The 26,826-nt window shown below is 49.9% G+C and overlaps 1 protein-coding gene across 13 annotated transcripts in view; it reads right to left on the bottom strand.

The window, feature by feature from the left end:
- Positions 1 to 26,826, bottom strand: part of OTOF (otoferlin) — a 115,989-nt gene that overhangs the window by 67,120 nt on the left and 22,043 nt on the right. For all 13 annotated transcript variants that reach the window (XM_055712993.1, XM_055712995.1, XM_055712994.1 and 10 more), the window contains exons 4-5: positions 7,663 to 7,762; positions 1,006 to 1,217 (exon numbers count right to left, since the gene is read on the bottom strand). In XM_055712993.1, the coding sequence (XP_055568968.1) occupies positions 1,006 to 1,217; positions 7,663 to 7,762 (312 nt within the window). The remainder of the gene's footprint in view (positions 1 to 1,005; positions 1,218 to 7,662; positions 7,763 to 26,826) is intronic.

Genomic DNA, 26,826 nt, shown 5'->3' with positions numbered 1-26,826 from the left:
CAGTCCCCAGGCTTGCCTTCATCCAGTGTCAGGGCCCATGAGCTTAGAAAGAGACAGAGGTGATGCTAAGGACCCTTAAATGAATAGAAAGCCAGTAACAGAATCCTTTAGAAGACCTGGAGGTGTTGCCACCTGCCATCACAGGGTGAAGCATCCCTCATAACCCAGCACAGGCACTGCCATTGGTATGGGATTTTACTTTAGCCCAGTGAGGTCCTGGGGTCCCAACAGACCATCATGAAAGGAGTTTTGACAATGTCTTTGAGAAGCTATGTGCTTGTCTGAGGGTTAATGCTACAGGGGAGGTGCCAGGGCTTGTTCCCTCCACTTAGGCCACAGCATCCTTGCTTTCTCCTCCAGTCTCTGCCGTGCCAACTCCCTTGCCATGGGATGTGTGCGCACTCATGGTGCCCCCCCAGCACATGGACATGGGTCAGAGGCACTGTTGCTGTCACCTTCCATCCCAGAAGCACCCACACTGGTGTGGTTTTGAGGCTGATGTCCTCCTCCCCCTGCCCCTGGCTGCAGCTGCCCTTGGCACGCCTCCAGCTCCTGCCCCAAAGGCAGCTCAGTCCTGGGGGCACCTCAAGCTCCATCGAGATGCAAGACTCCACACAACTGCACATGTGGCTCTATACTCCACACATGGCTCTAATCCCATCCAATATGAGGCCTGACTAACACCCAGACCCTTAATCCTCTCCAAATCTGTACTCGATTACATTTGCTCTCCATCGTCTGCTGCATGCTACAAAGCTCAGCGCTTGCTGGAAGGTTCAGCTTTGTGCTGGGCAGGTGTGGTGGAGCACCAGGGTCCTGATGGCACTGGTGGGTGGACACTTACAGCCTATCCTCACCTTGGGCGGTGATAATGGGTCTTTTGATAGCCAGTAGATGTGATGAACCTTAGAGGAGCACTGGGGCAATGCCACCCTCTCACAACAAGCCAAGCCCTCCTTGGTCCCGCTGCCATCAAGCATCTCCAAGCGCTGAGCATCACATTACCTCCTGAAGGTCCTCTCTGCAGATTGCTGGTTGGATTTACCCGGAGAGATGTCCAAGCCCTGCCGGTGGCCGGAGAGGAGGCTGTCTGTCTCTAAGGGGTACCTGCCATCCCCTTCTGAGTGGACACTGGGGGTCTCCAGGAACTCCTTGTCATTCCATGCACCAACTGTCCCATCCAGAGCCTGGTACCTGATCTCTATGGAGATGCTGGTCTGCAACACACAAGGAAGACACATTCAGCCCCCAAGAGCAGCACAGAGAGGAAGGAAGGTCCTGAAAAATCTGAAAGACAGAAAAAGCTGTTGCATTAGCTGGCTTGATCTCTGAGCCTTACTGACCCCAAAGTCTCTTCTTTCCTAGTGCATGGGACAGCTGGAGAGCAGGTCTTCAGCTTCAAGAGGTGGTCCAACCCAGCTCAGGCATGGTGCTGCAGCCTCCCTTCTGCTCATGGACCTGATTCACTTGGAGTTGCTGGTGCATCTCAGACCAGCTACATCAGATATGAGAGACATAAAAAGCCCTGAACAGCAGACAAACTGAAGCAGCTGAGCACACCATGAGCAGATGAAGCCATGCCACATTGGTAGGTTTTTCTCTGTGGCGCTTCACCTTGTTAAGAGTTTCTGACCTGCTGTTAAGTGCTGGCCTGCCAAACCCCATGGAGGCATGATGCCTTGCTCCTGTGTGGCCCCATCCCAACCCTGGGCAGGGTTTGTCTAGCCTTGGGCATCCTGGGGAGGTTTGGATCAGTCCATCTTAGTGATGCACACAAATACCTTAAGGGCCAGTGTCAGGGGGCCAGGGCCGGGCTCTTGTCAGCGGTGCCCAGCGTCAGGACAAGGGGCAACGGGCACAAACTGCAGCACAGGGAGCTCCGTGGGGAGAGCAGGAAAAACTTCTTTCCCTTGAGGGTGCCGGAGCACGGGGACAGGCTGCCCAGAGAGGCTGCGCAGTCTCCTTCTCTGGGGACGTCCAGAGCCCACCTAGCTGTGGCCCTGTGCGGCTGCCTGAGCAGGGGTGGGCTGGGTGGTCCCAGGGGTCCCTTCCCAGCCCCACTGCCCCGTGTGCTGTCCTGGCTTGGGAAAGGGGTCTCTTGGAGTGGCCATGACCAGCCTGGGTGGGAAGGGACTGGCGGTGGGTCTGTCCAAGCTTGATCTCAAGCCTCTTCTGGATGAACCACGTATAAGTAAGGTATTCTCCCTCTTCTGCACAGTCTTTCCCCACTTACACACACAAGGTTGCACCAGGCTGCTGCAGCAAATTCAGGGTTGGACCTCTCAACAGTTTCCCCAAAAAAATCTTTCTCTGGATTTAAAACACAATCAAATATGTGAGTTCATCTTGCTGCAAAGAGCTGCTGGTTCTACCCTCACCCTGATGTCCAAAGTCCTTCTAAAACCACAGTTTTGAAACAAGCAGCCAGAAAAATATCTCTCTTAAAAGCATCTCTATTTTGGAAGGCAAAGAGCTGCTGCAAAGATTAAAGCAAAAGCAAAAACCGTTCTCCACTCCCACTCAGTTTTCAATGCAAAGGCAATTGATTTGAGACACAAGGACACACCAAAAAGGCTAACAAACCAAAAGCAGGAAAATATATGGTGAATTCTTCCTTTTTTCATCTATAGGTTTAAGAGGAGGCACAATGTCCCAACTTGCTCCACCCGCAGCTTGTCAAAGGGATGATGATAGGCTGGAAAATGCAAGGTAAGATATGGCCTGGAAGAATTTAGCAAATGAGAGCTAAAGGGTGACTCAAACCCAGCTGGAAACATTATGGAAGCTTTTCACTGACATTATTCTTCATATGGCAAAATATAAATTTGAGTCAATCAAAATGACTTGCCACACTGCTGACCTCACCAAGCTGTTTCAGATTGTTTAAAAAAGCAAATGCAGAGGATAGATGAAGACACATGTTGGAACAGTATTTTTCACATATTCAAACCCCACAACGCTGTTGTGAAACATTTGATGAAATCTCATTTTTAAATTATATTTAAAAGTTTAAAAATCCTTGAAAAGTAATAAAAATTATGAGTGTAATAAACTGAAAGATTTTGGTTTGGGCTGAATAAAATCCTCTCTTGTTTGAAGAGAAATCAGTAGGCGTAAGCTGAGACCAAGAGAAATTCACACTGGAAACAAAACTCTCAATTTAACAGTAAAGAAAATTAACAAGCAGAATGATTGACTGAAGGGCTGGTGGATTGCTCTGTCACTGGACATTTTAAAATCATTTTTATTAGGGTTTTTTTTTACATCACTTGAGATAATAACAAGTTCTGAGACATCCCAGAGCCTCTATTGCAGGAGGTCAAGATGACACCATCATAATATCCCTCCTGGCTTTACAATTTCTGGCTCTTTTAATCTCTTTACTAAAGCAAGTCAATAATGTTAATAGGGCTTGCTGGGAGCTGCCAGCATCGCTTTGCAGTCAGCCCAGAATAAAGAAAACCATTTTCAACACTTCTTTTGCATTTGATTACAGAAAGATGAAGTTATGCCTGGAAACTGCCTTCCAAGAAATGATGGCAGTGAAGATGCACCTCTCCCTTCTCCCAGAGATGGGAGCTGATGTTGGGAGCTGGCCCTGCTTCACCTGGACATGCCCGCAATTTGGCCACCCCAGGGTGGGTTTGGAGGTGGGATGGTTGTGCAGGGGTAGGACCTCAGTCTGCAGCAAGGATCCCTGCTGCCAGCTTGGTACTTTGCAGAAATGGAGCTGCATTACATCACCTTGAGCATCTGTCCCGTGCTTGCCAGCAGCCCTTCTGGAGGTAAGGCTGCCCAGAGCAGCTGCGGATGCCCCATCCCTGGCAGTGCTCAAGGCCAGGCTGGACGGGGCTGGGAGCAGAGGGGTGGGTATGAGATGGTCTTTAGGTCCCTTCCAACCCAACCGGTTCGGTGGTTCTCTGATTCTATGATAATGCAATGCCAGAACTTGCTCAGGTGCCATTGTAGAGGAAACATACCTTTAAAATCACAGCTTTTAAGGAGCTGAGAGAGGCAAGGTTTGTTGAGAGGGGACATATAGAGAGTGCTTTCCGTCCTAATTCTGGAGGGGATTTTTTGCAACCCTTGTCTTCGAGTTTGCTCAATGCAAGGAACAGGTTGCTTCCAAGCAAAACCTTTCTCTTTGCATCTCAAAGGACAAGGAAGTGCAGTCAGCTAGTTATCCAGTCTCAGCTGGTGGGCAATGGCTTTCCATACCTGCCCATCTCTGCCTCCTCAATATGTCTGATCATTTTTTGGTCCCTCTCTCCTCCTGCAACAGCCCTCACTGCCCACAATCCACCCCTATGCCTACTAAAAAGATCAGTATATTCCAAGCCTGGGAAAAAGTGGGTCACCTCTCCAGGAGGGCTGGCTCTGCTGCGCATCAGGGGCTATTCCAGATTTATATTGCCACTAATATTTCTCCATGCAAAATGCCTCAGGTGTTGCCCTCTGGATTCTCTCTTCTCAAGGCTTCCTCAGTCTAAAGCTATCATTTCGCTGGAGCAAAGGCTGGGACCAGGTGGTTTGGAGAGGGAATTGATCAAGCCGAGTTGTCTCTGTGCCCCTGAAGTTGCAATGAATCCGAAGGGATCCGAAATCCTGCCAAAAGCTCAAAATGCAAACACACACCCTCACCTCCCAGCTCTGGTTTGAACAGAGGATGCTCCAGAAATGCAGGCTAAACAGAGGGATGTGGCGTTTCTGCTCACAGCAGGCTCTAAAAATCCAGAATTTGAGCATGTGCATCCATGTGGCTTGTGGTGTGCAGAACATGGGGGGATTTATTGTCTTGCCTAAGGGGGACCTCTGCTGTCCTGGTTTCAGCTGGGATGGAGTGAATTATCTTCTTAGGAGATAGTACAGTGCTGGGTTTTGGCTCTGATGTGAGAACACTGTTGATAACACGCTGATGGTTTTAGTTGCTGCTGGGTGATGTTTTTATCAAGTCAAGGACTTTTCAGTTCCTCAGGCCTTGTTAGCGAAAAGGCTGGAGGGGCAGAAGGGATTGGGAGGGGACACGGGCAGGGCAGCTGGCCTGAAGTAGCCACGAGGTATTCCATACCATGGGACGTCATGCCTGGTATAGATCCCTGGGGGGTTGGCTGGGACCCAGGATCGTGGCTGGGCATCGGTCAGCGGGTGGTGAGCGGTTGCACTGTGCATCACTTGTTTATGATTTCTCCTTTTCCCATTGGATTTTATTCTCTCCCACCACCCTTTCATTATAACTGTTATTGTCATCATTGTTATTACTGCTCTTTCATTTTTGTTCTGTTTCAGTTATTAAATTGTTCTTATCTCCACCCTTGAGATTTCCATCCCTTTCCCACACTCCTCCCCACCCCTCTGGGTGAGGGAGGAGCGAGTGAGCAGCTGTGTGTGTGGTATTTAAATACCAGCCAGGGTTAAACTATGACACTGCTCCTGTAAAATCCGCCCTGCCCAGGATGCCCCAATTTTGCAGCAACAGACAACAGTCAGTATTTGTGTTTTCCAGAGCACCCTGCAGATACCAACTAAAACAGCTCCAGCAGAGCTGCCGTGACACAGGGTTAGATGGAGACATGAGGTCTTCAGAGGGGAGGTGGTGAGTGCAGGTTATCCAGTACCTCAGGCACAGGCTGGGGAAGCTGGTTTCTCCTCCCGGTGCCTCCTTCAGAAGCACACAGCTTACACAGAGGCGAAGGGTACCAGGCTGTCTGCTTTGACCTGCTGCGCAGCTGCACCAAGCTCCTGGCCGGGCTGCAAGGCACCAGGCAGTGCAGGTACCTCCTCAGTCCTAGGTTAGTTCATTCTACAAATGTCATCATTTTTGACATCAAGAAGTTGCATGTATTTAATTTTCATCCATTAATTTTCCTCTCTCCTCCCTGTGACACTGAAGGGCCTTAAAAATATGGGATTGTCCTCCTTTGGAGGGTCCCACGGACTTTCATCAGGCAAACTCTCAGTCTGATAAACCAAGGAACAGCAGGAGCTGTTATTTCCAACCCTGGTATTACTGTTGCATGCCAGGTCTGCACCCCCTCGATTTTTTTCTCCCTACTTAGGACTGTATTCCTTGTACTTTTATTGGTTTCATTCCTTCTGTCCCCACAGGAGAAGTCACCTCCTGTCTCCTCCTAATGAAACCACTCATCTTTTCATTGCTAATTGCTTGCTGTTAGCACCAAGGGTTACATGCGATTGCTCTTTTCCTTTGTGCTGAGTGTAGGAAGCAGTTTATAGAGGAATAAGAAAAGGAGGGGAGGCTGAGGCTTTATTTTTTAATTAAAACACTAGGGTTTTGATACCCAAGAAGATCAGAAGTAACCGTATTTCCAAGTGTGTTATAAAACCCCGTCTCCATAGGAAACAGCTCCCATGAGATGTGTTAACCAGATGGAAACGCACTGAGTTACGCAGCAGCTGCTCTGCAAACAGGGAGCCTGTTCCTTGGCATTGAAGGCTCTGGAAGAGGGGTGCAGATCCAGACCGGGTGGTATTTCTTATCCTGATTTTCCCCAGAGGGGTATAAAGAATGAGACTTCAGGTGAGCTGCTGCATGAGGTTATTTCTCATGTGCTACAAGGGTCAGAGAAAAGCAGTGTTGAGGTCAGAGACAAATACTGTAAAAGTTGATCTTTTCAGAAAACCAGTACTACTGGCACAGATCAAAGCTGACACACTAACGGCCAGGGCAGAGCCAGTGTGGGGCTGCTCTGGTGCAGGAGAGCACTGGGAGCAGAGCTCGGTGCGGGACTGTGGTCAAAGCAGCTGCTCAGCTCCTCTGTGGGGATCTGAGGACCACGCTGTGCTCTGAGCTGCCATGAGTCTCCAGCAGCAGGACATTTCATTGAATGGTTTGGGTTGGAAGGGACCTTAAAGACCATCCAGTTCCCACCCCCCCCGCCACAGGCAGGGCCCCCTCCCCCCAGCCCAGGCTGCCCCCAGCCCCGTCCAGCCTGGCCTTGAGCCCTGCCAGGGATGGGGCACCCACAGCTGCTCTGGGCAGCCTGGGCCAGCGCCTCGCCGCCCTCACAGGGAAGAATTTCTGCCTCATCTCTCATCTCCATCTCCCCTCTCTCATGTAAAGCCATTCCCCCGTGTGCCATCGCCACCTGCCCTTGCCCAAAGCCCCTCCCCAGCTTTCTTGCCGGCCCCTTTAGGCACTGGCAGGTGCTCTAAGGTCTCCCCGCAGCCTTCTCCTCCCCAGGCTGAGCCACCCCAGCTCTCCCAGCCTGTCCCCACAGCAGAGCTGCTCCAGCCCTTTCATCATTTTCGTGGCCTCCTCTAGCCCCGCTCCAAAAGGTCCATGTTCCTCCTTATGCTGGGGACCCCAGAGCTGAACGCAGTGCTGCAGGGGGTGTCTATTGCAGGCTTTTTCTGAGCTGTGGTGCCTGAGCAATTGGAGACTGTGTGTAGATTAAACCTGATCCATTCCTGCTTTTCCCCCATCCTAAACTTCTCACGGCGTGCAGAACAGCCAGCCTTCGCTGTGCACCCTCAGGAAAGTCCTGGCTGCCTTATTCCTTCAGACCAAGAGTAATGGGATGAAGGCAAGGTTGAGGATTCAGGTGCGTAACACAGACTTCTCTGTTCTCAGAGAGTCAGCAGAAATATGGACAGATGGACCGACTGAAGGGCAGCAGCAGCCACTTATTCCTCATGACCTACCTGAATGGCTGAATTATTGTCGTCTATGAGTGTGTCCGTCACCTCTACCTGCCCCTCCTCCACCACCTTTTGCAGGACCATCCGGAAAGTGCCAATGAGTCTATAGAGGAAAGAAAAGAAAAGTCAGGCAAGCTCTAGTGAGCACCCACCAGCATCTGTTTTTAATGGGAAAGGGCTTTGCTGGCCATGTCACCCAAGCATATGTTTTTGGCTGGTTTTGCTTTCCATTTGCCTTAAGAGGAGGTAGATGTGAGACGCAAGATCAGAGCATGGCCAAGGTTTCTGGCAGCTGCAGCAAGTGACCACAGCTCAGTAGAGATGGTGGTCAAAGAGGCCAGGAGAGAAGCCATTTCAAGGTAACACTGTTGGGATAAGAAGAGAAGGAGGCTTTGGGCATCATCAGTCTTGTAGTACTGGGATGCAGTTAAGGGAACCCAAATTGGCCTTTTCCATCCTGAATGTCTGCATTTATGTCTGTGCTAGTTAATCAAACAAGGCAAGAACCAGAGCACTGTTCCTCACCTATCTGCACCAGGACATTGTCAGCACAGGACATGACATGGGGAGGTCCCAGGTCAACATGCCTGACCCAAACCTACCCCCTCCCAGGAGGGTTTATCCTGTGGCAGGGCATCCCTGGAGCAGTTCGGATGTGCCTGGTTGTAGGGGGGATGAGTTGAACAGCCCATCTGGGCTGGCCCAGGATGGGAGAGCAGGGCTCATGATGGTTAGTTTACTTGGATGGAGATAGTCTGAAGGTTCTGCATGAGAGTCTGAAAGTTGCTCAGAGGAGACTGACTCCCTTCTCTAACCATAACTGATGCCTGAAGGCTTGTGTCCCTGTGCCAGACCACTCTGACCCTGCTAGATATCTTCAAGCAACACAGCAGAGACCCAGGGAGATTAGGCTGTCTGCATCCTGGGGGATATCATACAATCATTTAGGTTGGAAAGGAACTTTAAGATCATCAAGTCCAACCATTAGTTTCAAGATCCAACTGGAACAAGTCAAGAACTACCCCATGTGAGGTCAAGCTGACTCAGCTTTGAGCATGAGATCGAGCTAGAGAGCTCCTGAACTGCCTTCCAGTCTGAATTATCCTGTGATCCTTTGATATGATACTACGATCCTTGATCCTATTATTGCTGTGGTCTGTAGTGTGTGAGGCAAGCTGCCTGCCAAAGTTCAGTCCCTGTGTATTTGTCACACCCCGGTGGAGTTGGTGACAGCCTCACCTGGGCCAGGACCACATGACCCAGAGCCACAAGAACTTTTGCGGCTGAAAGGAGACATTTACAGCATGCATGGAGCAATGGTTTAACACATTATTTCCTCCTTCCCAGGTTGTCCCCACTATTGCGCTGGATGCTATTGGCCCAACAGCAGAGCATTCCCATCTTTCCTTCAGTGGAAAACAAGCTGGTTTCTCCAACCCCACCGCTGCAACAAGCAGCCTGCCCGACTGCACAGGAACACACGTGGAGGGCTCACATCTGTCCCACTGGCCCTGCATGGGCTGACTCCCACCATGGGCTGAGATGAATGTTGAGGTGAGGGTGTATAACACCTTCTAACCATCATGGCTGTTTCTCCCCTGAGCTTCTTCTCACCACCTGAACTCCCCCAAGATGAGCAGGATGACAGCATCTGGTTGCTCTTAGTGGTTCTGGCCTGGGCTTGCTGCAGCCTGCCACTCGTACAGCCAGGGAGCGCAGTACTCTGTGACCTAAAAGCAGCCACGTTTGTTAAATTACAGGTCTGAATAGATACCACAGAGTGTGGAGAAGCCTGGCACTCTCTAATAAAAGTCATTACTTATTTGCCAGCTCATGGCTTGTCAAGGAGCTTTGTGTTCTTCATGTTCTGCTATGGCACCAGAGGGACCTTCCCAGGCTGAGAAGAGCCAGCTGTGAACCAAGTGACTCCTGATACAGAAAAAGCCCTGAAACAGTGAACACAGCTGCCTTACCCTGTCTGCCTTGCATGTCATCTCCAGTGCTATGACCCCAGATGACAGTGAAGATATTACACGGCACACCAGGAATATGCCTGCAGTGCTCTGCCAGCTGGGGCCAGCGAGAAAGCTGCTGCTGATTAAACTGCTTCCTTGCCAACCTTAAGGCATCGCTTACTGTGATGCTGATTTATGGAGACGTGATTTCACAGAGTAAGACAAGAACTCCCCGTGCTGTGTGGTGGGGTGCTGAGGGCTCCTCTCCTGCCTCTGCCCCTGTGTAACCCAAGCGCCCAATGCTTTGCCTGCATCAGCAGCCTGGAGACCCACGGTAAAAGCAGGGCAAGCAGATTTACCCTAGGTCAGCCTGCTGCAGCGCTGGAAATGGGCTTTGACTTTCCCACCTTTCAAGCCGTCTGTCTCCTTATGCTTTGAAACACCCTCTGAAATGCAGCACAGCACTGGATGGAAGAGCAGGGTCTGCTCAGCTCCCTGGGGTCCTGGGGGTGTGATTTGCCTGGGTCCTGCCCCTGCCAGACCTCTTACTTTTTTTTTTCCTCTTTTCCCACCCAAACGTCCTTTCTTTGCACTGGTCCCTGTGCCTCCTTGTGCACGCACCTGCATGCATGGGGATCAGACAGCGCCTCTGTGGGTATTTCTCTGACCGAAGAAATCAAACTGCGCTGTGTAGATGTCCCACTGAACACCACTCATTTGAAATAATGAACTACCTGAGGAAATTAATAAACCACCTAAGCAAAACAGAAAAATGACATTACTGTTGCTCATCCACTTATCTAGCTCTGACTTGCAGTAGCAGCAGGGATGTCCTGCTTTCCAGCAAACCTCTGACAGATCCTGCTGTAGCTTGCTGGTCATGTTTGATGCTCTAGGAACAAAGGAGAGCTGTGGCAGAGCTTCCCCAGTGTGCTGTGCAGGATGGGGCCTTTCCCTGCAGGACTTTCACCTCCCCTCCTCAGCCCCCACATACTGTGCATGGCTGGGTCCCAGCACCGAGCTCCTTTAACTCTGTCTCCAAGGTGCCATGCAGGTCATCGAAGATTAACACCTCTGTGTGCTTCACATTGCTTCATGCACAATGAATAACGCACCACCGGCCCCCATGGAGACCTGCTTCTTCTCTAAGACGAGCCTGTCGGGGAAGAAGGCTCCCTATCAGCCTGGATTTCAGGGTTTGTGAAATAATACTTGCTGTTTGCAAGAGCAGCAGCTCTCCTGTTTTGGGAAGTCTTCCCTGAGGGAAGTCTGTGGGATGTGAGCACAGGCTCTGCTGCAGGGATCTGGAGGGCTGTCCTCTGCCTATGGCTGGATTTGATTAAAGCAGGTCAGTTTGGAGGGATGCTCTTGTGGCTTGAGCTCTAAAATCAAGTTATTTTAGTACAGTTGCTTATGGGTTAGATTTGTGAACGTTGCTAGGCTCAGCCGGCAACACACTATGCAGTTCTTGCTCTTACATGTGTTTGTAGGTGTTGGTATTATTTAATCTATTTGCTGATGGCACATCATAAAGATGCAGCCCCTTGGAAATGCCACGTAGCTCTAAGCTGTGGTAGTGGCTTCTCTGCTCCTCTTAGATCAAGGTGGATGCAGGTACTGGTGGCTCACATATGCGTATTGCTCCAGAGCGGCCTGATGAAGGAATGGGAAGCTTCTTGCACAGAGGCAGTGATGGCTTATGCGTCTGTAAGTGGGAATAACCCTCAGTGATGAGGAAAGTCCTTACTGCTGTGATGGGAAATGCAAAATAACCTGGAACCAGCCTCACCTCCAGAGAATTTACCCTGGACCCTGTCACCCTCCCAGGAACTCTGGTTTACTGAGCTACCCTCAGGGAAGAGCCCTGGTTTCAAGGCAAGGTGTGCTCCTTTGCCAAGGGACATGGTATGATCTCTTAATAAGAAGACACCATTGTCAGAATTCTTTTTTTTTTTTAACCTAAAAGCTAAGAACACAAGGAGGACTGTCTCAGCCTGGTTACAGATAGCATAATCTAGCAATTTCATTCAGGAGGCCCAGGAAAATCATACCATGGACTTGGCAGTGCTAGGTTAACATTTGGACTTGATAACCTTAAAAGTCTTTTCCAATCTAAACAATCCTGTCTATGGGACTGAGGAAGAGCTCAGCTTTTGCTTGCCTTTGCAGTGGCCTATGAGCATATGGAGAGTCTTCAAAGCTCAGCTACCATAAACCAAGCATGTGTCTGACACCAGTGTGTTCACCAAGTTCAGACAGATCACTGAATTTTCCTGATCGATTTAATGCTCTAGACTGCAATCCACTTCAGTATCCTCAGGCTGATGGAGGATGCATGACAGTACTGTAGCTTTGGGCACTTCTGCTTTCTATTTCAGCTGCAGAAGCTGCTCTAAAGCGGTTTCGAGCTGCCTTGCCTTACTGTGCAACTGCAGTGGGTGGGAATGTGCCTGTACCCAGTTCTCCCTGCCCAAATACCTCTCAGTTTCCCAACTGAAATCTCCAACAGCCCAGTGCTCACAGCTGCTGCTTTAGCAACAAATCAGCGTGGGGCTGAAATGTTTCCCAAGAGATCTCGCAGCAGGGCTTAGAGCTTCTTGTTCCAGGGCCAGCATGTCTGAATCACAGACCTGTTGTGTAGAAGGGACCTCCTGCACTAAGCAAGACCATCACCAGCTCTGGATGAGTTTGGCCATGACTTCACCCCCCAAGCCTCAAAAACCTCCATGGATGGAGACCCCCCACCTCTTTGCTGACTTGTTAAGGCTGTACTACCCTCCAAGGGAAGAATATTTTCCTGATGTCCCAAGCTGTGCCTGTTGCTCCTTGTTAATTCATCTGTCACTAGTTAGCTCTGTAACTCCCCTTCAAGTAGCTTCAGGCTGCTCTTAGGTGGACCTTGGTGTCCTTTCCACCAGACCAGCCAAGCCCTACTCCCTCCACCTTTCTCTGCAGGTAGCATGCTCCAGGCACTAGTCAGCTGAGAGCTCATTTGTGGTGGTGGTGGTGGTGGTGGTGGTGGTGGTGGTGGTGGTGGTGGTTCCAGCTGATGGCTGCTAGTGTTGACCCCACCGAGGAAGCAACTGAAGTCTTAAATTAGTCATGACGAGACTTTGCCATTAATTGGTGCCTCCAGGGAATTCCATTCCATGGGAAATACCTAAAGGTATCCTAGATGGGGGAACAAGGATTCTTCTGGTTCCTCTAAACCCCCTTGCTGGTGGTAGTGGGACAGGGCACAGGCGAGGCTGGTCCGAAAAAGCATGTTTCTACTTCATAGCAGCAACGCACATGTGCTTCCCTGGTGCTTCCCAGCTAAGGAAGCCCCCCACAGCTGGCAGCTCTGGCCATGGTCCAGCCCGTCTCACAGTATGTCATCTCTTAATATGAACACCACCTCCAAAACAAGAGGTAACTGGGGGATTTCTCCAGTGTAGCTGTTGTGGCTTTGCCAGGAGGGGTATGAGAGCTGTGGCAGTTTCTGTGCTCAAGGCTTTATGGCATGGTAGCTGCCACACACCCGTATGGTGGTTCTCCCTAAGCGCATCTGGATCTGTCCCTGTCAAAGCAAATAGAAAAAAGAGTGGGGGAAAAAAACCCAGGAGTCAACAGGGTGCAAGGATCTCCAAGAGGCATTTTGTGCACAGCCCGCCCTTGCTTGCTCAGGAGCATGGTTGTGGGGTTGGGGGGGAGCTGGGGCTGATAGGGGTGACCCTAGAGCCAGGCAGTATCTCCGCATGAGAACAGGATAATGAGATGTCCCAGACAGAGGGACCCCTCAGGACAGCACATGCCCCAGCTGCAGCAGAGAGCCAGAGGCCCCTCCTGAACCCCAAGACTGATTTTCCAGACACCTCCTGCTCCTGTGACTTGCTGCAGTGCTGCCTCTGGCTGGGACAAAATCACTCATGAGAAGCCCAGAGGCTGCAGCATCACGTACATCTCCATCACGTTGATGTTCTCCCCAGCTGAGCTACAGTCAAAAGCACATGCTGCTTCTGAGTGCTTAGAACTGCAAGCTGTTGCTGCTGTGGGAGCAGATGAAAGCAGGTATGTCAGAGCCAGTCCTAGCCCTGCAGCAGCTTTTTCCCAGCCACAATATTTGGATGGTGGTAACAGGCAAAGAGCAGATGCTTCCACCTCCTGAGAAGATGGTGAGATGCAGGCCCTTTCACCATCCTCTTAGCATGTCCTTGCAACCCTTCCAGCCTGGCTTCTGCGTTTCTGCACTCCCCTGCTCTGCTCACAGACCTCGGGCCAGCTCATCTGCAAGCGTGTGACTTATTGGGAAGATACATCTGTGTTAGGCTTGGGATAACATGCTCCTTCCTCAGACCCCTCCCTTGACAAGAACCAAGCAAAAGCGAATAAAATATTCAGCACTGTCTACACAGCCCTTCACTTCCAAGTGTTTCATAATTCATCAAGTGCCCTGCTCCCTTCCCTGGCATTTCTGCTGATGGAAAGAAAGGGAGTTTTTCTGGGTCACTCGTAATTTTATCAGACTGTAGGAATAGCTCTTGTTTCAAACCCAGCCTGGCTGGTTCAGTGCTTAGAGCTTGCTCAAAGCCTTGGATCAGAGCAGTCTGGGATGGCTGCACACCCATAACATGGCATGCTTTGCTCTTTGCCCTTGTCTCCCCTTCCCTGCTAGCTCAACCCTTGGATGCTGTTTGCTCCCTGGGCAAATTCTGCTCCTGCAGCTAGGGATAGCCTCTGGTTGGTGGGTGGCATCTTCATCCATCCATCCATCCATCCATCCATCCATCCATCCATCCATCCATCCATCCATCCATCCATCATCACATCCTGGGAAGCGACAAAAGGTAAATCACGACATCTCTGTCCTGGTTTGGTCCCCACCTCCAGGCACCCCTTGCAAGGTAGGGTGGGGAAAGCAGAGGGATGCTACTGCACTTAACCCATTGACAGGCCTGCAAGAGCCCAGGAGAGTGGAACGAAGGTTCAGCTGCCCAAGGGAGAATCCAGCCTGTACTTAAAGACTTCAGGGAGAGCTGATCTCATGCTCCTGAACCACTTGGAGCTGTTGGATCCATCTAAATTAGGGAATTAAGTGTTGCCTGGGCACATCCCTCACCCATCCACACTGGGGTGCTGCCTGCCAGGGCTGGCCAGGCCAATGCACTGTCCCCAGCCCATCGCAGGGATGCAGGGGCAGGGGTCAGCCCAGGGCTGGGCAGCCTCAGGGTACTTTGGAGAGGAGAGCTTTCCCACCCACCCCACCCCCCCCCGACCACGGCCAGCCCAGCTGGGGGCTTGGGACAGATGCAGATTGAAATTAGGATTTTAATCTGATATCAAACAGGGAGGGGGGAGTAGAAAAACAGAAGAAAAGAAAAAAAAAAAAGAGTTGTCACACTAAACCACTATAGAACCCATCCCTGCAGCCTCGTCTGCTCCCCACCCAAATTTTCAATGCTCATCATACTCCAGTGTGTCCAAGAGAAATGAGGAATATTGTGTGGGAGGGAAGGGCAGGCAGGAGCAGCCATTGCATCTTCACGCCCCTGCCCAGATGCTTTCCTACCCCAACACTAAGAGCTGCAAACACTGAAGGATTTGGTTACACCCCCAAACCCAAAGCAACATCTCCAACCTCCTGCACCATGGCTACAACCCAGACTCTACACTGAGCACTACCTTGCCCAACCTGGCACCTGCCAAGAGGGCAGAGGAGGTCTGGGGGCTCCTGGTCCCTGGGGATGGCTGGAGGGGGGCACAGACTCCAACATGGTGGCATGGTGGGGAAGGGCAGCAGTTTTCCTAAACACCTGCGCAGTCTGCCCTGAATTAAAGAGCTTCTGCAATGCAAAACAGGCAGCATGGGGAAATGACAGATGCCCAGAATGCTCAAAGAAGTGATCATGGGAGACGTTAGTCTTTTGGACCATCAATGGGGCTTAAGCGACCATGCAGCTCAGCCCTGCTCAGCTATAATCTGCTGAGGTAATGAACCCATGTGAATTTGTCAGCTCCCAGAGCAACAGCCACCAATTTCCCGCTTCTTGGTACACGACCAGGACACCACTTCCTTTCCTTACCCATAAGCCAAACAGAACTGTTGATGACTTCAGTGTAGGTGGCTCTGCTAAGGTTTTAATGACTCCAGCTACTCCTCCTTAATCAACCCCACTTTTCCAGCACCTTTCTGAAGCAGTAGGCTCTGAAGCTAGACACTTTTTTTTTTTCCCCAGCCCGCGCTGAAGCACATAATGCTGTTAGTCACGGGCTGCCAAGCAATTGCAGAAGCTCCTTGCCAGCTTCCCTAGACACAGCTTCCCCACGCTCAGCATCCCTGCCCGTGCTGCTAGCCGCAACTGCTCCCTGTGTGCAGGGAAATGCAAAAACTGCTGCCTGACAAGGTCTGGTCCCCACCGGGCTCTGCCAGCTGCCAGCATCCTCAGTGACAAATTGAGTGCTGCTCGTGTGTGTAACACCCTCAGTGCCCGCCATGTCAAATTTTTGCAGAATTTTTCATTTCTTAATCAAAATATTGCATGACACCAAGTCAAACACCATGCCAAAGTCTTAAGTATACCCAAATTACCACTTTAGCAACCAGACCTGTAATCTCATCCCAAATTAGTTACCTGACAGAATATGTTTTGATACAACAGGGCTGACTGGCACTCATTATGCTATTCCACTTGTCTTCCAGGGTGAAAAGGAAGTCCATTTCTATTTAATGAGAATTTTTGCAAGAGTTTGCTGGAAGAAAAGAAGTTAATTCACTGAAGCAGCTTCTAATATCTAGAGGCTGCTGTGCTGGAACAACTGGTGTGTCCCACATTGCACCAGGTTATCCAAATGATAACAAAACAATAATAATTACATGCGCTTGCAAGTGTAAGCTCTGACTTGCCTACTGCACAGGCTCAGTGCAAAGGGGGTAATTAGGAGGAAAGGGATTTAGGAAGCTTTAACTTCAAGTGTCAGATGATTACAGATGACGCTGCAATTTGGCTAAGACAGTGGAAAAGGCTCTTGGTTTTGGTCCAAGCTTCAAAGCACTCATCACATAAGACACAAGAGGAAACAGTTTGCATTTACCCGTATCTTCCAAACACAGGTTTGTACATAAATGCAAGCACTGCATCTTCCAGACATACCATCAGACCCCCAAGTATCCAACGGCAACTCTCCTTCAGCTCGTTTACTTTCTGCTTTTCCAGCCTGAGCTCCCAGAGAGCCATTGCCTCTCCCCCAGGTACCCCAATGAGCTTCACAGACCAACCAGACCCATCCAGCTGCTCATCAGAGCAGCTCCCTGGTTTCTCATCACCCATTTTTGGACCCCTCGCACATCTCTGGTCTTCCAGCCAGTCCTGCCTGCTTGCAAGGCGTCACAGAGCCAAAGGACAGGTTGCTGGTGTGAAGTAAGAAGGTCCCACAGCAAAGAAGCCTTTCTTGGAAGCAAGAGGGCCACAGCTTAGCCCCTGGGACATGTCTTAGCACATGCATCCTCACATGCTGGGAGACAGGGAAATTATAACCCTAGAAAATGCTTTAATGGCTAGAAAAAAACGCACTATTTTCAACTATTCAACCCACTTGCAAAGGAGGGCTTGGGTTTTCAGTTGCATGAATCTAGAAGCTATATGGAAACCACTGTAAGCCATGAAGGGTCATTTTACGAACCCAGGTCTGAAGAAGCAGGGGAGGCTTTGAGGCAAAATGTTCAGCACGTGTGAACACTGCAAGGTGAGAGAGATGGGACATGTCAGGACAAAGAGGGAAAAGCACAGGCAATCTCCACGTGACAGACCAAATCGTGTCTGGCACATCGCCGCTGGGCTGTGACTGGGACTGGGGCAGGATAAGCCCAGGACAGAGGCTCACCAACCCCCCCTGCGTGACTCTGCTGCACAAGCCTTCTCCACGTGCACCTCCTGCCTGGCAGGGCTTTGCTCCACCCTGGAGGCAGAGCTGCCAAGGTGGCCATCTCCAAATCACAGAATTATGGAATTGTTTCGGTTGGAAAAGACGTTTAAGATCATCGAGTCCAACCATTAACCCAGCACTGCCAAGCCCACCACTAAACCACAACCCTAAGTGCCCCATCTACATGTTTTTAAACACCTTCAGGGACAGTGACTCCACCACCTCCCTGGGCAGGCTGTTCCAGTGCTTTTTGTGAAGAGATTTTTCCTAATACCCAGCCTAAACCTCCCCTGGTGCAACTTGAGGCCATTTCTTCTTGTCCTGTTGCTTGTGACCTGGGAGAAGAGGCTGAGCCCACCTCACTACAGCCTCCTTTCATGTCTCAGGCTGCCTCCAAAGGAGAGCTTTAGGCTCAAGATCCCACGAAGAGATCATTTTAAAGCTACCCTAGATGTGAAAAATAAGATGTCTGCAATAACAGAAGTGCTCTCTTCTTTTCCTGTTTTCCCTTTTCCTGACACCCAAGTTGCTCAGGGATATCAGATCTGGTCTTCATTGCTGTTTGTGGGAAGCCCACCTATTGCTTTCTGTGCTTTTAAAACTTAAATATAAGGCTAAGAAATCTTGAAAGATTTCCTTTCTCCAGAACAGACTTTGCCTAATGACCAACACTGTGTTAAACAAAACCAAACAATACCCCAAAAGGCAAAAAGCCTGGATGCAGCTCAAAATCATCAGGGTTTAAAATGCACTGATAATTGCTTGTTTTCCTCTCTCCCTGGGGAAGGGCCCATCCCACCTACTCATAGCTGTCCTGCAGTTCACCATCGATCCATGAGCTCTCTGTGCTCACATGAAGAGACTGCTCAGCTTGAGGGAAATCCATCCCATATGCCTTAGGGGTATCCAAGGTGCAGAGAAAATACTCATGGGAGTTTCTGGTCAGTCTCTACTGACTGTTGGGCTTAAACCCCATGCCCAGGTTACAGGCAGGCAAAGCTAGGTGGTGGGAATTGTCCTGTTGCTGCAGATCTCAATATGATGTGTTTTCTTGGTGATGCAAGATGAGTTTGTGGGCATCAGTCCAGAGAAGGAAGGTGTCCTCTTGAAAGCACTCAAAACCAAGCCCTCCAGTCCTCCAGGCAGAGGATCTGAATTGCTAGCATTACAAGAAGCAAGGAGTTTGAAAGCCAGCGAAGTATCATTTCACTTAGGAGCCGAACATCCAGCCTGCCTCAGGAGGTAATAAAAAATGAAAGAAAAGGCTCAAATCTCTTCCTCTGCACAGCCTGGACTACAAAAGCCACATCATCACTTGCTGGCCATGTCCAACTTGAGCTGAGCCAGTTGTCTCCACTGCCTTCTCCCCTGCTCGCTTTACTGTCGCTCTTGGGTGAGCCACGATGATCTGCAGCTCCTCCAGGGAAGTCTGGATTCTGCTCATCTCTGTATCAGTGGCTTCCCTTCTCCACAGGGCTCAGCATTTCAGCTCTTTTTTCACGTGCCAGCCTTGCCTGCAAAACTGGACAAGTTGTATAACATGGTATCACTCGCAGAAAGGCTGAGCTGATACCTCTGTAGACATCTCAGCTGATTAGCTTGTGTCTCTGACACGGTATGGAAACTTTTGCCTTTCCAGGTTCCTGCCCCTGGTGACATCAGTCCTCCCAGGTCATAACGAAGCACACCCTGTTCATCTATCTTTTACCTTCCGTGGAAGCTGATGCTAGAAAGTCTTAATGAGACTTCAGACTTACTTGCTGCAGTGATCCCATTGCAACGGGTTTTGTGGAAGAGGAAGGTTTCAGGTAGATGACACATCTGCCTGTGGACTGGGCAGCTGTAGGTGTACCACAGGCACCAGTCCTTAGGACTAGGAAGCTAAGCTGGGCTTTATAGACCTCATGGTCTGGAGCATTTGCCACTCGCCCTACTTTGTGGAAGGGTATGTGAGAGGAGACCGTGCTCACTGGACTGGTCCCCACCATATCCATTTTGCATCACCTAGAGGAGAAGTTGGAGTAGGACCTCCTTCTAAGGTGAATAATCCCACAACTCAGGAAGTGCAATGGAAAATGGAGATGAAAATCAGTGCTGGTTTAAGAAAAAACTTGAAAAGAAAGAGTGCAGCCCATGGATCAGGAGGATGGGGGACTTGGGCTCTCAGGTGGACAAATTTAGGGGCACGGGTTAATGGTGGCCTTGGCAGTGCTGGGTTAACAGTTGGACTTGATGATCTTAAAGGTCTTTTCCAAGATAAATGATTCTATAATTCTATAAATTCATTTGTAATGATTACCCTGATACATCATGAAGGACCACACTTCATCAGACCTTGCCGTCCAGAGTATGACTCTTCTGGACTACGTATGGTGTCCACCTTGGCACTACTGGGGCCAGAGGGGGTGTCTTTGTGTTCAATAAACTCACGCTGATTTTTCGTCCATGAAGATGACAAATTCAGTTTTGAACCTGTAAACTTTCAGTATCTACCAGGTCTCGTAGTGCGGCTTGCCACAGCCCACCCAGCATCATCTGAAGACCCACTGCACCCCGAGCCTCCCTCCCGCTGTCTTCATTTTCTTGTCTTCCAAGTTTTTCTACTGACACAGATGATAAGTAGCTGCATCCTCCCCAGTTTAACCTTGTGGCTATTCATTATGTTCTCTGTTGAATTGAAGAGGGTTAGTTTAATTTATAGTTCCTCATATAAAAGCTGTTCCAGAGCTTTTATCTGTTTTATTGGATCCCTCTGGCTCCTGCACAGCCAATAACACAAAACCAAAGACTCTTGCAACCAACAGTTTGTTGAAAGACAGCCCATAACAGCACTGGAGAGCAACTTTCAAGCCAGCACTAAAAGGATTATTAGGAGAACTTGGTTCTATGATGTTTAGATATTCAAGGTTCCTGGATTGCTCCCAGCTGCTAAGACAGGTGTAAGTTCCCCTCCAAGACACATATGCAGTCTGGACTTCATGTAATAAAGTTTGAGGATCCAAAACACATACAAAAATAACAAAAAAACCCCAACAACTAAATTGTGCAGGTGGCCCCCAAATGCTGTCAGATCCTCCCATTATGATTTTTTTTTTTATTTTGTCTTCCTGGTGAAATTAGAAAGGAACTCTAAAAAAATTCTTTTGGACCAAGACAAAAGCAAACCAAGCATGAGACCAGTGTGCAGTGATCTTATGTGAATATTTTGTCTGGGTTACAAGCATACTCAGTTGTATTTGAGATTTAATTGTTTTCTGCCTTTCAGCAATTCTCTAGAAAAAAATAACATCTTGATGTGTGCACCTGAGGCACCACTCATCTGGTGGTCTGGTGAGTCAGATAGAGAACCTGGGTGTGATACCTCAGGGTATCCCTGGGATCTTCCACACTGAAAGGGAAGAAACTAGGGAGAAATTAATCTCCCACATCACTGACAACGCTTCAAGGTCTGCAGCTCAGACCTCTGCAATGTTTAAGCAAGCCGGGCAGCCAAAAGGCTTGCCCAGCTGAAGTCCAAGCACTGTCTCAAGGAAACTCTCATGGCACTTTCTGATTTGCAAAATGTAGCTCTTACAATGTCCTGCTTGCCCAGTGCCTGCTCTCCAAGTGCTGCTCTGGGCGGGGAGGGCAATCAAGACAAAGAGAGGAAACCTAATGCATCAGCATTCATAATTTTTTCCATTATACTCTTTCTATAGCAGTTCCACAGTGGATTATATTCTGCTTTCTGAAAGGTGGAGACAGTTTCATACAAAAGACTTGAATTCTGCAAAGATCTTAATTGCTGGAGAAGCCGGAGTACAAAGGACAAAACAAAGCTCTATTTTTATCCTGCCAGAGCACGGTGCTGTATTAAAAGCCTTTGGTATTAGCCTCTTTGTGTCTCTGTCAGGTAAGCAGAGCCAGCTCCTGCCCCTTCCCAGTGGGTATCGTGTTTCTGCAGAGGGATGTTATCTGTGCCCCCACCCCTGCATCACCCATTGGGCCAGCGGGGAGCCAACGGGTTTGTAAAGTGGCTTTCAGCCTTTGGCCAGATCACGTTACGGCTTCTTGCCCTGGTGAGGAAAACAGTGACATGGAGAAAAACAAACCACCTTGAAGTTTTTGGGTTTGTGCAGTGTTTCTCATCCTTAAGGGCTGTGGTCGTTGACTAGTATTATCCTTGGTTTATGCCCAAGGAAAAGATGTGGCTAGGAAGAGGCTTGCCCAGGCTGTCCCAGCAGGTCGGGAATAGGAACGGCAGCAGGGACCCAACCTCCTGCCTCAGGGATGATGCTCTGTGGCCACTGACCACACAGCCATTCTCAATGAGGTTTCACCAGCACAGCATGCTGCCCTGGCTGCTGCCTCCACTTCCTTCTTGCATCTCTGCCCTCTCCTGTGTATATGTTTCCTCCACCCCACATCACTCATATGTGTGTCTTCTTCTGCTCAGACACGCTCAAACCCACGTCTGGGGCCCCACATCACACACCCGTCTCCTGCATATGTCGTCTCCCAGGGCCCTTCACCATCAGACCACATGCTACAAATTTTCACCCATCTTGAAAGTATTTTGCACATCTCCCCATGGGGACTAGAAGGCAAAGGACAGAGATGATCTGAGTTTCAGCAAGATCTCGGTATTTCTACCCAGCTCGTCCCACCATGCAGCAGTTACTTGGCTTCACCATCTGCCTTCCAGGATGCATTACATGGCATCAGAGGAGGCATCTCATGTCTTCAGGATGGGTATATAGGACCCATGATTATTGGTCCTTCTCTTGTCTGGAGCATTTTCAGTCTGCATCTACACTAGTAAATTAGCCGCAGGCAGGATGTGGCACTGCCTTTCATCCACCTGCCCTGGGACAACCCTGGGGTGGTTTGGATGGGTCTTGGCTGGAGGGGAGAGTTTCCCAGCCTGGGGATGCTCTACCTGCTCAGGGTGTGGAGGTAGGTTTCTGGGCTGGTGGCACTGCTGGTCTGGCCCATTTGAGCTGTCCTCATGAACTCTCTTCCCACGTCCATGCTCAGCCCCTTTCTCTGGACGCTCAGACACAGCACCCTGGGGAACGGCTACCAGGGACAGCCACCATCCCAGAGCCGAGACCCACTGGAGCCCAGAACCCCTCGAGAAGTCAGCATGCAGTCAGCTGCTGAAAGGAGGCTGAGGCGCTTGGCTGGGGCCAGGAAAGGATTATCTTACCAGATAATTAGCTGCATGCTGATGGCCACTGAGGCAAGAAATAAAAGCAACTCAATGAGCCACGCAGCCACGTCTCAGCACTGGTCACCTCCATTATTCAGGGTGGATCTGCATCAGGTGTCGTGCCTTTATCTGGGGCTTTGATAAAAAGCATTAATCAGCTGCATGTGAATTATTCACAGAGATCATGGCTCACCTTTCCAAACCCCAGTGCTGAGGCTCTACTTCTCCCTACTCCTCTCCCTCCTCTCCAAGATTTATGTCTGTCTTTCCTCTTCCTATAACTTGTTTCTGTGCAGGAAGGATGGGCTGTAGTTACAGCACTAGCTTGTGACCCTGGGCTTTAGTTTTTGTTTTCTGCCACAGATTCCCTGCATTTTCTTGAGGGAGGTGCTCAGCACCAACTGCCTGGGGCCAGGATGGGGCCAAGTTCATTGCCTGTGCCTTGGCACTAATATCCTGGTGTAAACATTTCTTAGCCAGCAGGAGAAATGCTGTGAGTCTGAACAGAAATCCCTCGATAATCCCTTTATGACTCGGAGTAGTCTATTCTGCAGGTTTATTCCTACCACTGATGCTCAGATTTGAAACATATTCCTTCCTCTACTACCAGGAAGCTTATAGGGTTGGAATAGGGCTCTCCTGTCATTGCCTCCTTTGGGCTCCTGGTTGTCTTCTGCTTCAGGGAACTTCAGCCCACCCTTCAGCCATAGCTGAAGTTCTCAGTTCCCTGTGCCCAGCACCCATTGCCCTGGGGCAGGGCATGCCTTGCTGCCTCTGGCTCTCCCAGACCCCTCTCCAGGCACTGGTGGTCCATCTCCATCATGTAAACACGAGTACCTGCTGCCGTGCAGATGTCCTGGGACGTCTGAGACAAACACAGGGATGGTAGATACAACTTTGGATTTACAGGAGACACGGGTCCTTCCAAAAGTGGATACTCAAAGGGCACCTGATCTGAGCCCTAGCTCCCCATGGACACCTCTACTGCTGTGAGAGGAGGTGAAGCCCTGTTTTGGGATTCTGCTTCCCACTGCTGTCAAGGCAAAACCAGGGGCAATGTCTTGCTTGGTGTTTGCTGATGGAGCGCTCTGATTCCGGCTCCTTTCCTGGGACAGGCTGCAGAGCTGGGTTGCTTCTGGTGTCTCAGACCAAAGATGGGCAGCAAGGAGAGCACACTGTGCTGTGTCTCTGAATTGCTGAGGGACCAGCTGAACACTGCCACAGACACACTCTGGGGTTCATTTTACTGCTGTCTGTAAATGCCAGCGTGAGGAAACTGTTTCTAACTGAAGGGCTTTTTAATTTAGCAGAGAAAGACGGAACGGGTAATTAACTCCGGAAAACTTCTACAGGGAGATGCTGGATACTCCGCCACTGCCCTGGGCAGCTGATCTCCACAACAGTGAGAGGAGACCCTGATGGGTGTCTGGCTGCTGGGGAGACCAAGCTCCACATTTTGAAACTTAAAGGGGGCTTGTAAGAAAGATGAGGACAGACTTTTTATTAGAGCCTGTAGCGACAGGACAAGGGCTGATAGTTTTAAACTAAAAGAAGGAACAGTCAGACTAGATACAAGGAAGCAATTGTTTACACTGAGGGTGGCGAGGCGCTGGCCCAGGCTGCCCAGAGCAGCTGTGGGTGCCCCATCCCTGGCAGTGCTCAAGGCCAGGCTGGACGGGGCTGGGGGCAGCCTGGGCTGGGGGGAGGGGTCCCTGCCTGTGGTGGGGGCATGGGACTAGATGGCCTTTAAAGGTCCCTTCCCACCCAAACCATTTTGTGATCTATGATTCTATGATTTCAAGGCAAATGCACCCCAGAAACAGGAGCAGCAGCTCTTGCTCCAGCCTGTAATGATGCAAAGCAGGTGCACATGCTGGGTAAATATTTCTGTTCGTTGTTGCAGGCCAGGGGTAGTTTGTGGGTAATCATCACAAAAGAACCAGCAGCTTCTGATGCACCAATATAAATTTTTAATGAAGTTAGAATAATAGAGAAATCCCAGCACAGCAAAGAGTTCATACAGGGTGAACAAAGACAGCCTGGCTAAACCGGCAGCCATCCTAGGGAAAAAAATAGGAAAGCCTGTACAAGATTCAATGAATAAGCAATTATTAATTGGAGTGTAATCAAAGACATGCAAGGTAGGTTTATGAGGAGATAGAGCCTGTCAAAACAAGCTTGGTTTGTTTCTTTGGAGTCGGTTTGTTTGGTAACTGCATGAAAGGAGCAGGTTCCTACAGAATGTTTGGTTTAACGCTGCCTGCTATCAGTGCCTCACACTAAAAAGAGCAGATTAATGGAGACAAACTCTAAAAATAGGACATCAGCTGAGAATCATCTTTGAATGACAGTGCTATGGTGCAATTTTGCTATTAAGCTCATAACTACCACATTAGTGAAAGGAATGTAAAAATAACTTACAATCAAATTTTCAAATAATATGAAGATTGACAGAGCAGTCAACAAGGAGACAGGGCAGGCAGCCACGCAGAGCAGTGGGGACCTTGGATGTGCCTGAACCAAAAAAGGGGCACTCACGTGCCAAAAACTGCCAAGAAACAGCATCTGCACCTCAAGCTGGCAGAAAATAGAGCCGACTTCCGTGAAAGCAACAGCTCCAGACAGCACGGTGCACCAGCAGCCCAGCACGGTGAACAACCAACCCATTAATCCATAACTGCATGAATGGAGGAGGGATGGGGAGAAGGGAGGTGCGACATCCTCACTCTGCAGAGCCGCAGAGATGCAGTAGATGCATCCCACCTGTGCCTGTATTTAGAGGGAGGGTGCTGCAAGTTGAACATTAGTGGGATAAAGAGCTGCAAAGATGATTTGAGACGGGAAAAAAAATGCACAATGAGAGGTGCCAAGAAGGGCCTTCTTCAAAAGAAGACTGAGAAGTACTTTGACTACAAATGTGCAAGAGCTTTCAAGGGCAGAAAAGACCTGGCGAGCAATGGGCATAGAAGCCTCTGGCTTCATGTGCTCTGGACACCACGATGGGGGAGCCCAGCTGCCTCAGCTCAGGCTCCTGGGTCCCTGGGACAAGAACCACAGCATCTGGGGGTTTCTTTGTACTGAGTGGGGACTAAATTGGTGAAAGAAGCCAATTCTCATGGGGCACTGGAACCAGATTCCTGTTCGCTGAAGATCTGGCCATCCCTTAATGGTGAGGAATAAAGTTAATGGCGCTGGCCAGCAGGACCAGGGCAGTGATTATCCCCCCACACTCAGCACTGCTGAGGCTGGACCCTGAATCCTTGGTTCAGTTTCCAAGAGGGACCTTGAGGGGCCGGAGCATGCCTAGAGCCAGGCAGGGGGCTGGGGCAGGGGCTGGGGCACCAGTCTGATGGGGGGGGCTGGGGAGGTTCAGCCTGGAGAGGAGGGGGCTCAGGGGGCACCTGATCGCTCCCTACAGCTGCCTGTAATGAGGGACAGGACAAGAAGAAATGGCTTCAAGTTGTGCCAGGGGAGGTTTAGGTTGGATATTAGGAAAAATTTCTTCACCAAAAGGGTGTCCAGCACTGGGACAGGCTGCCCAGGGAGGCAGTGGAGTCACCATCCCTGGGAGGGATTTAAAAGACATGTAGATGTGGCGCTTAGGGACATGGGTTAGTGGTGGGCTTGGCAGTGCTGGGTTAACGGTTGGACTCCATGATCTTAAAGGTCTTTTCCAACTGAAACGGTTCCACAATGCTGTGTTAAAGGTGAGGCTGCAGCATGCAAGCATCAGTTGAGCTGGCTGAGGTCACAGCAGGCAGTAACTGGAACATGGCTGCAGCCTGCTCCTCCGCACCATCAGCATCAAAGGTAAGGCTGCTCTTCTGTGGCAGCCTAGGCCCTCACAAATCAAAGGCAAACTGAGGAAAACGCCCACAGTGATTAAAATGATAAAACAGAGTATCATCTGGGAAGTAGAAGTAGCTCTTGGCTGGCTGATACACCCAACGTCTTTGCTGTGCAGCGCACCAATGGAAAAATGCACTTTAAAGCAATTTGGCTGAACTAGCTGGATATTTATTTTGTGTTGGGCATTTGAAAAATTCTAAGAGACATTGGTCACCTTGAAAGTGGAAGGAATTACCTGAGTGATCACTTTCTCAGCCTCTAATTAGTGCA

Source organism: Falco cherrug, chromosome 6, assembly GCF_023634085.1.
Source record: "Falco cherrug isolate bFalChe1 chromosome 6, bFalChe1.pri, whole genome shotgun sequence".
In the NCBI taxonomy this organism is placed as follows: domain Eukaryota; kingdom Metazoa; phylum Chordata; class Aves; order Falconiformes; family Falconidae; genus Falco; species Falco cherrug.
This window is presented reverse-complemented; position numbering and strand designations above follow the sequence as displayed.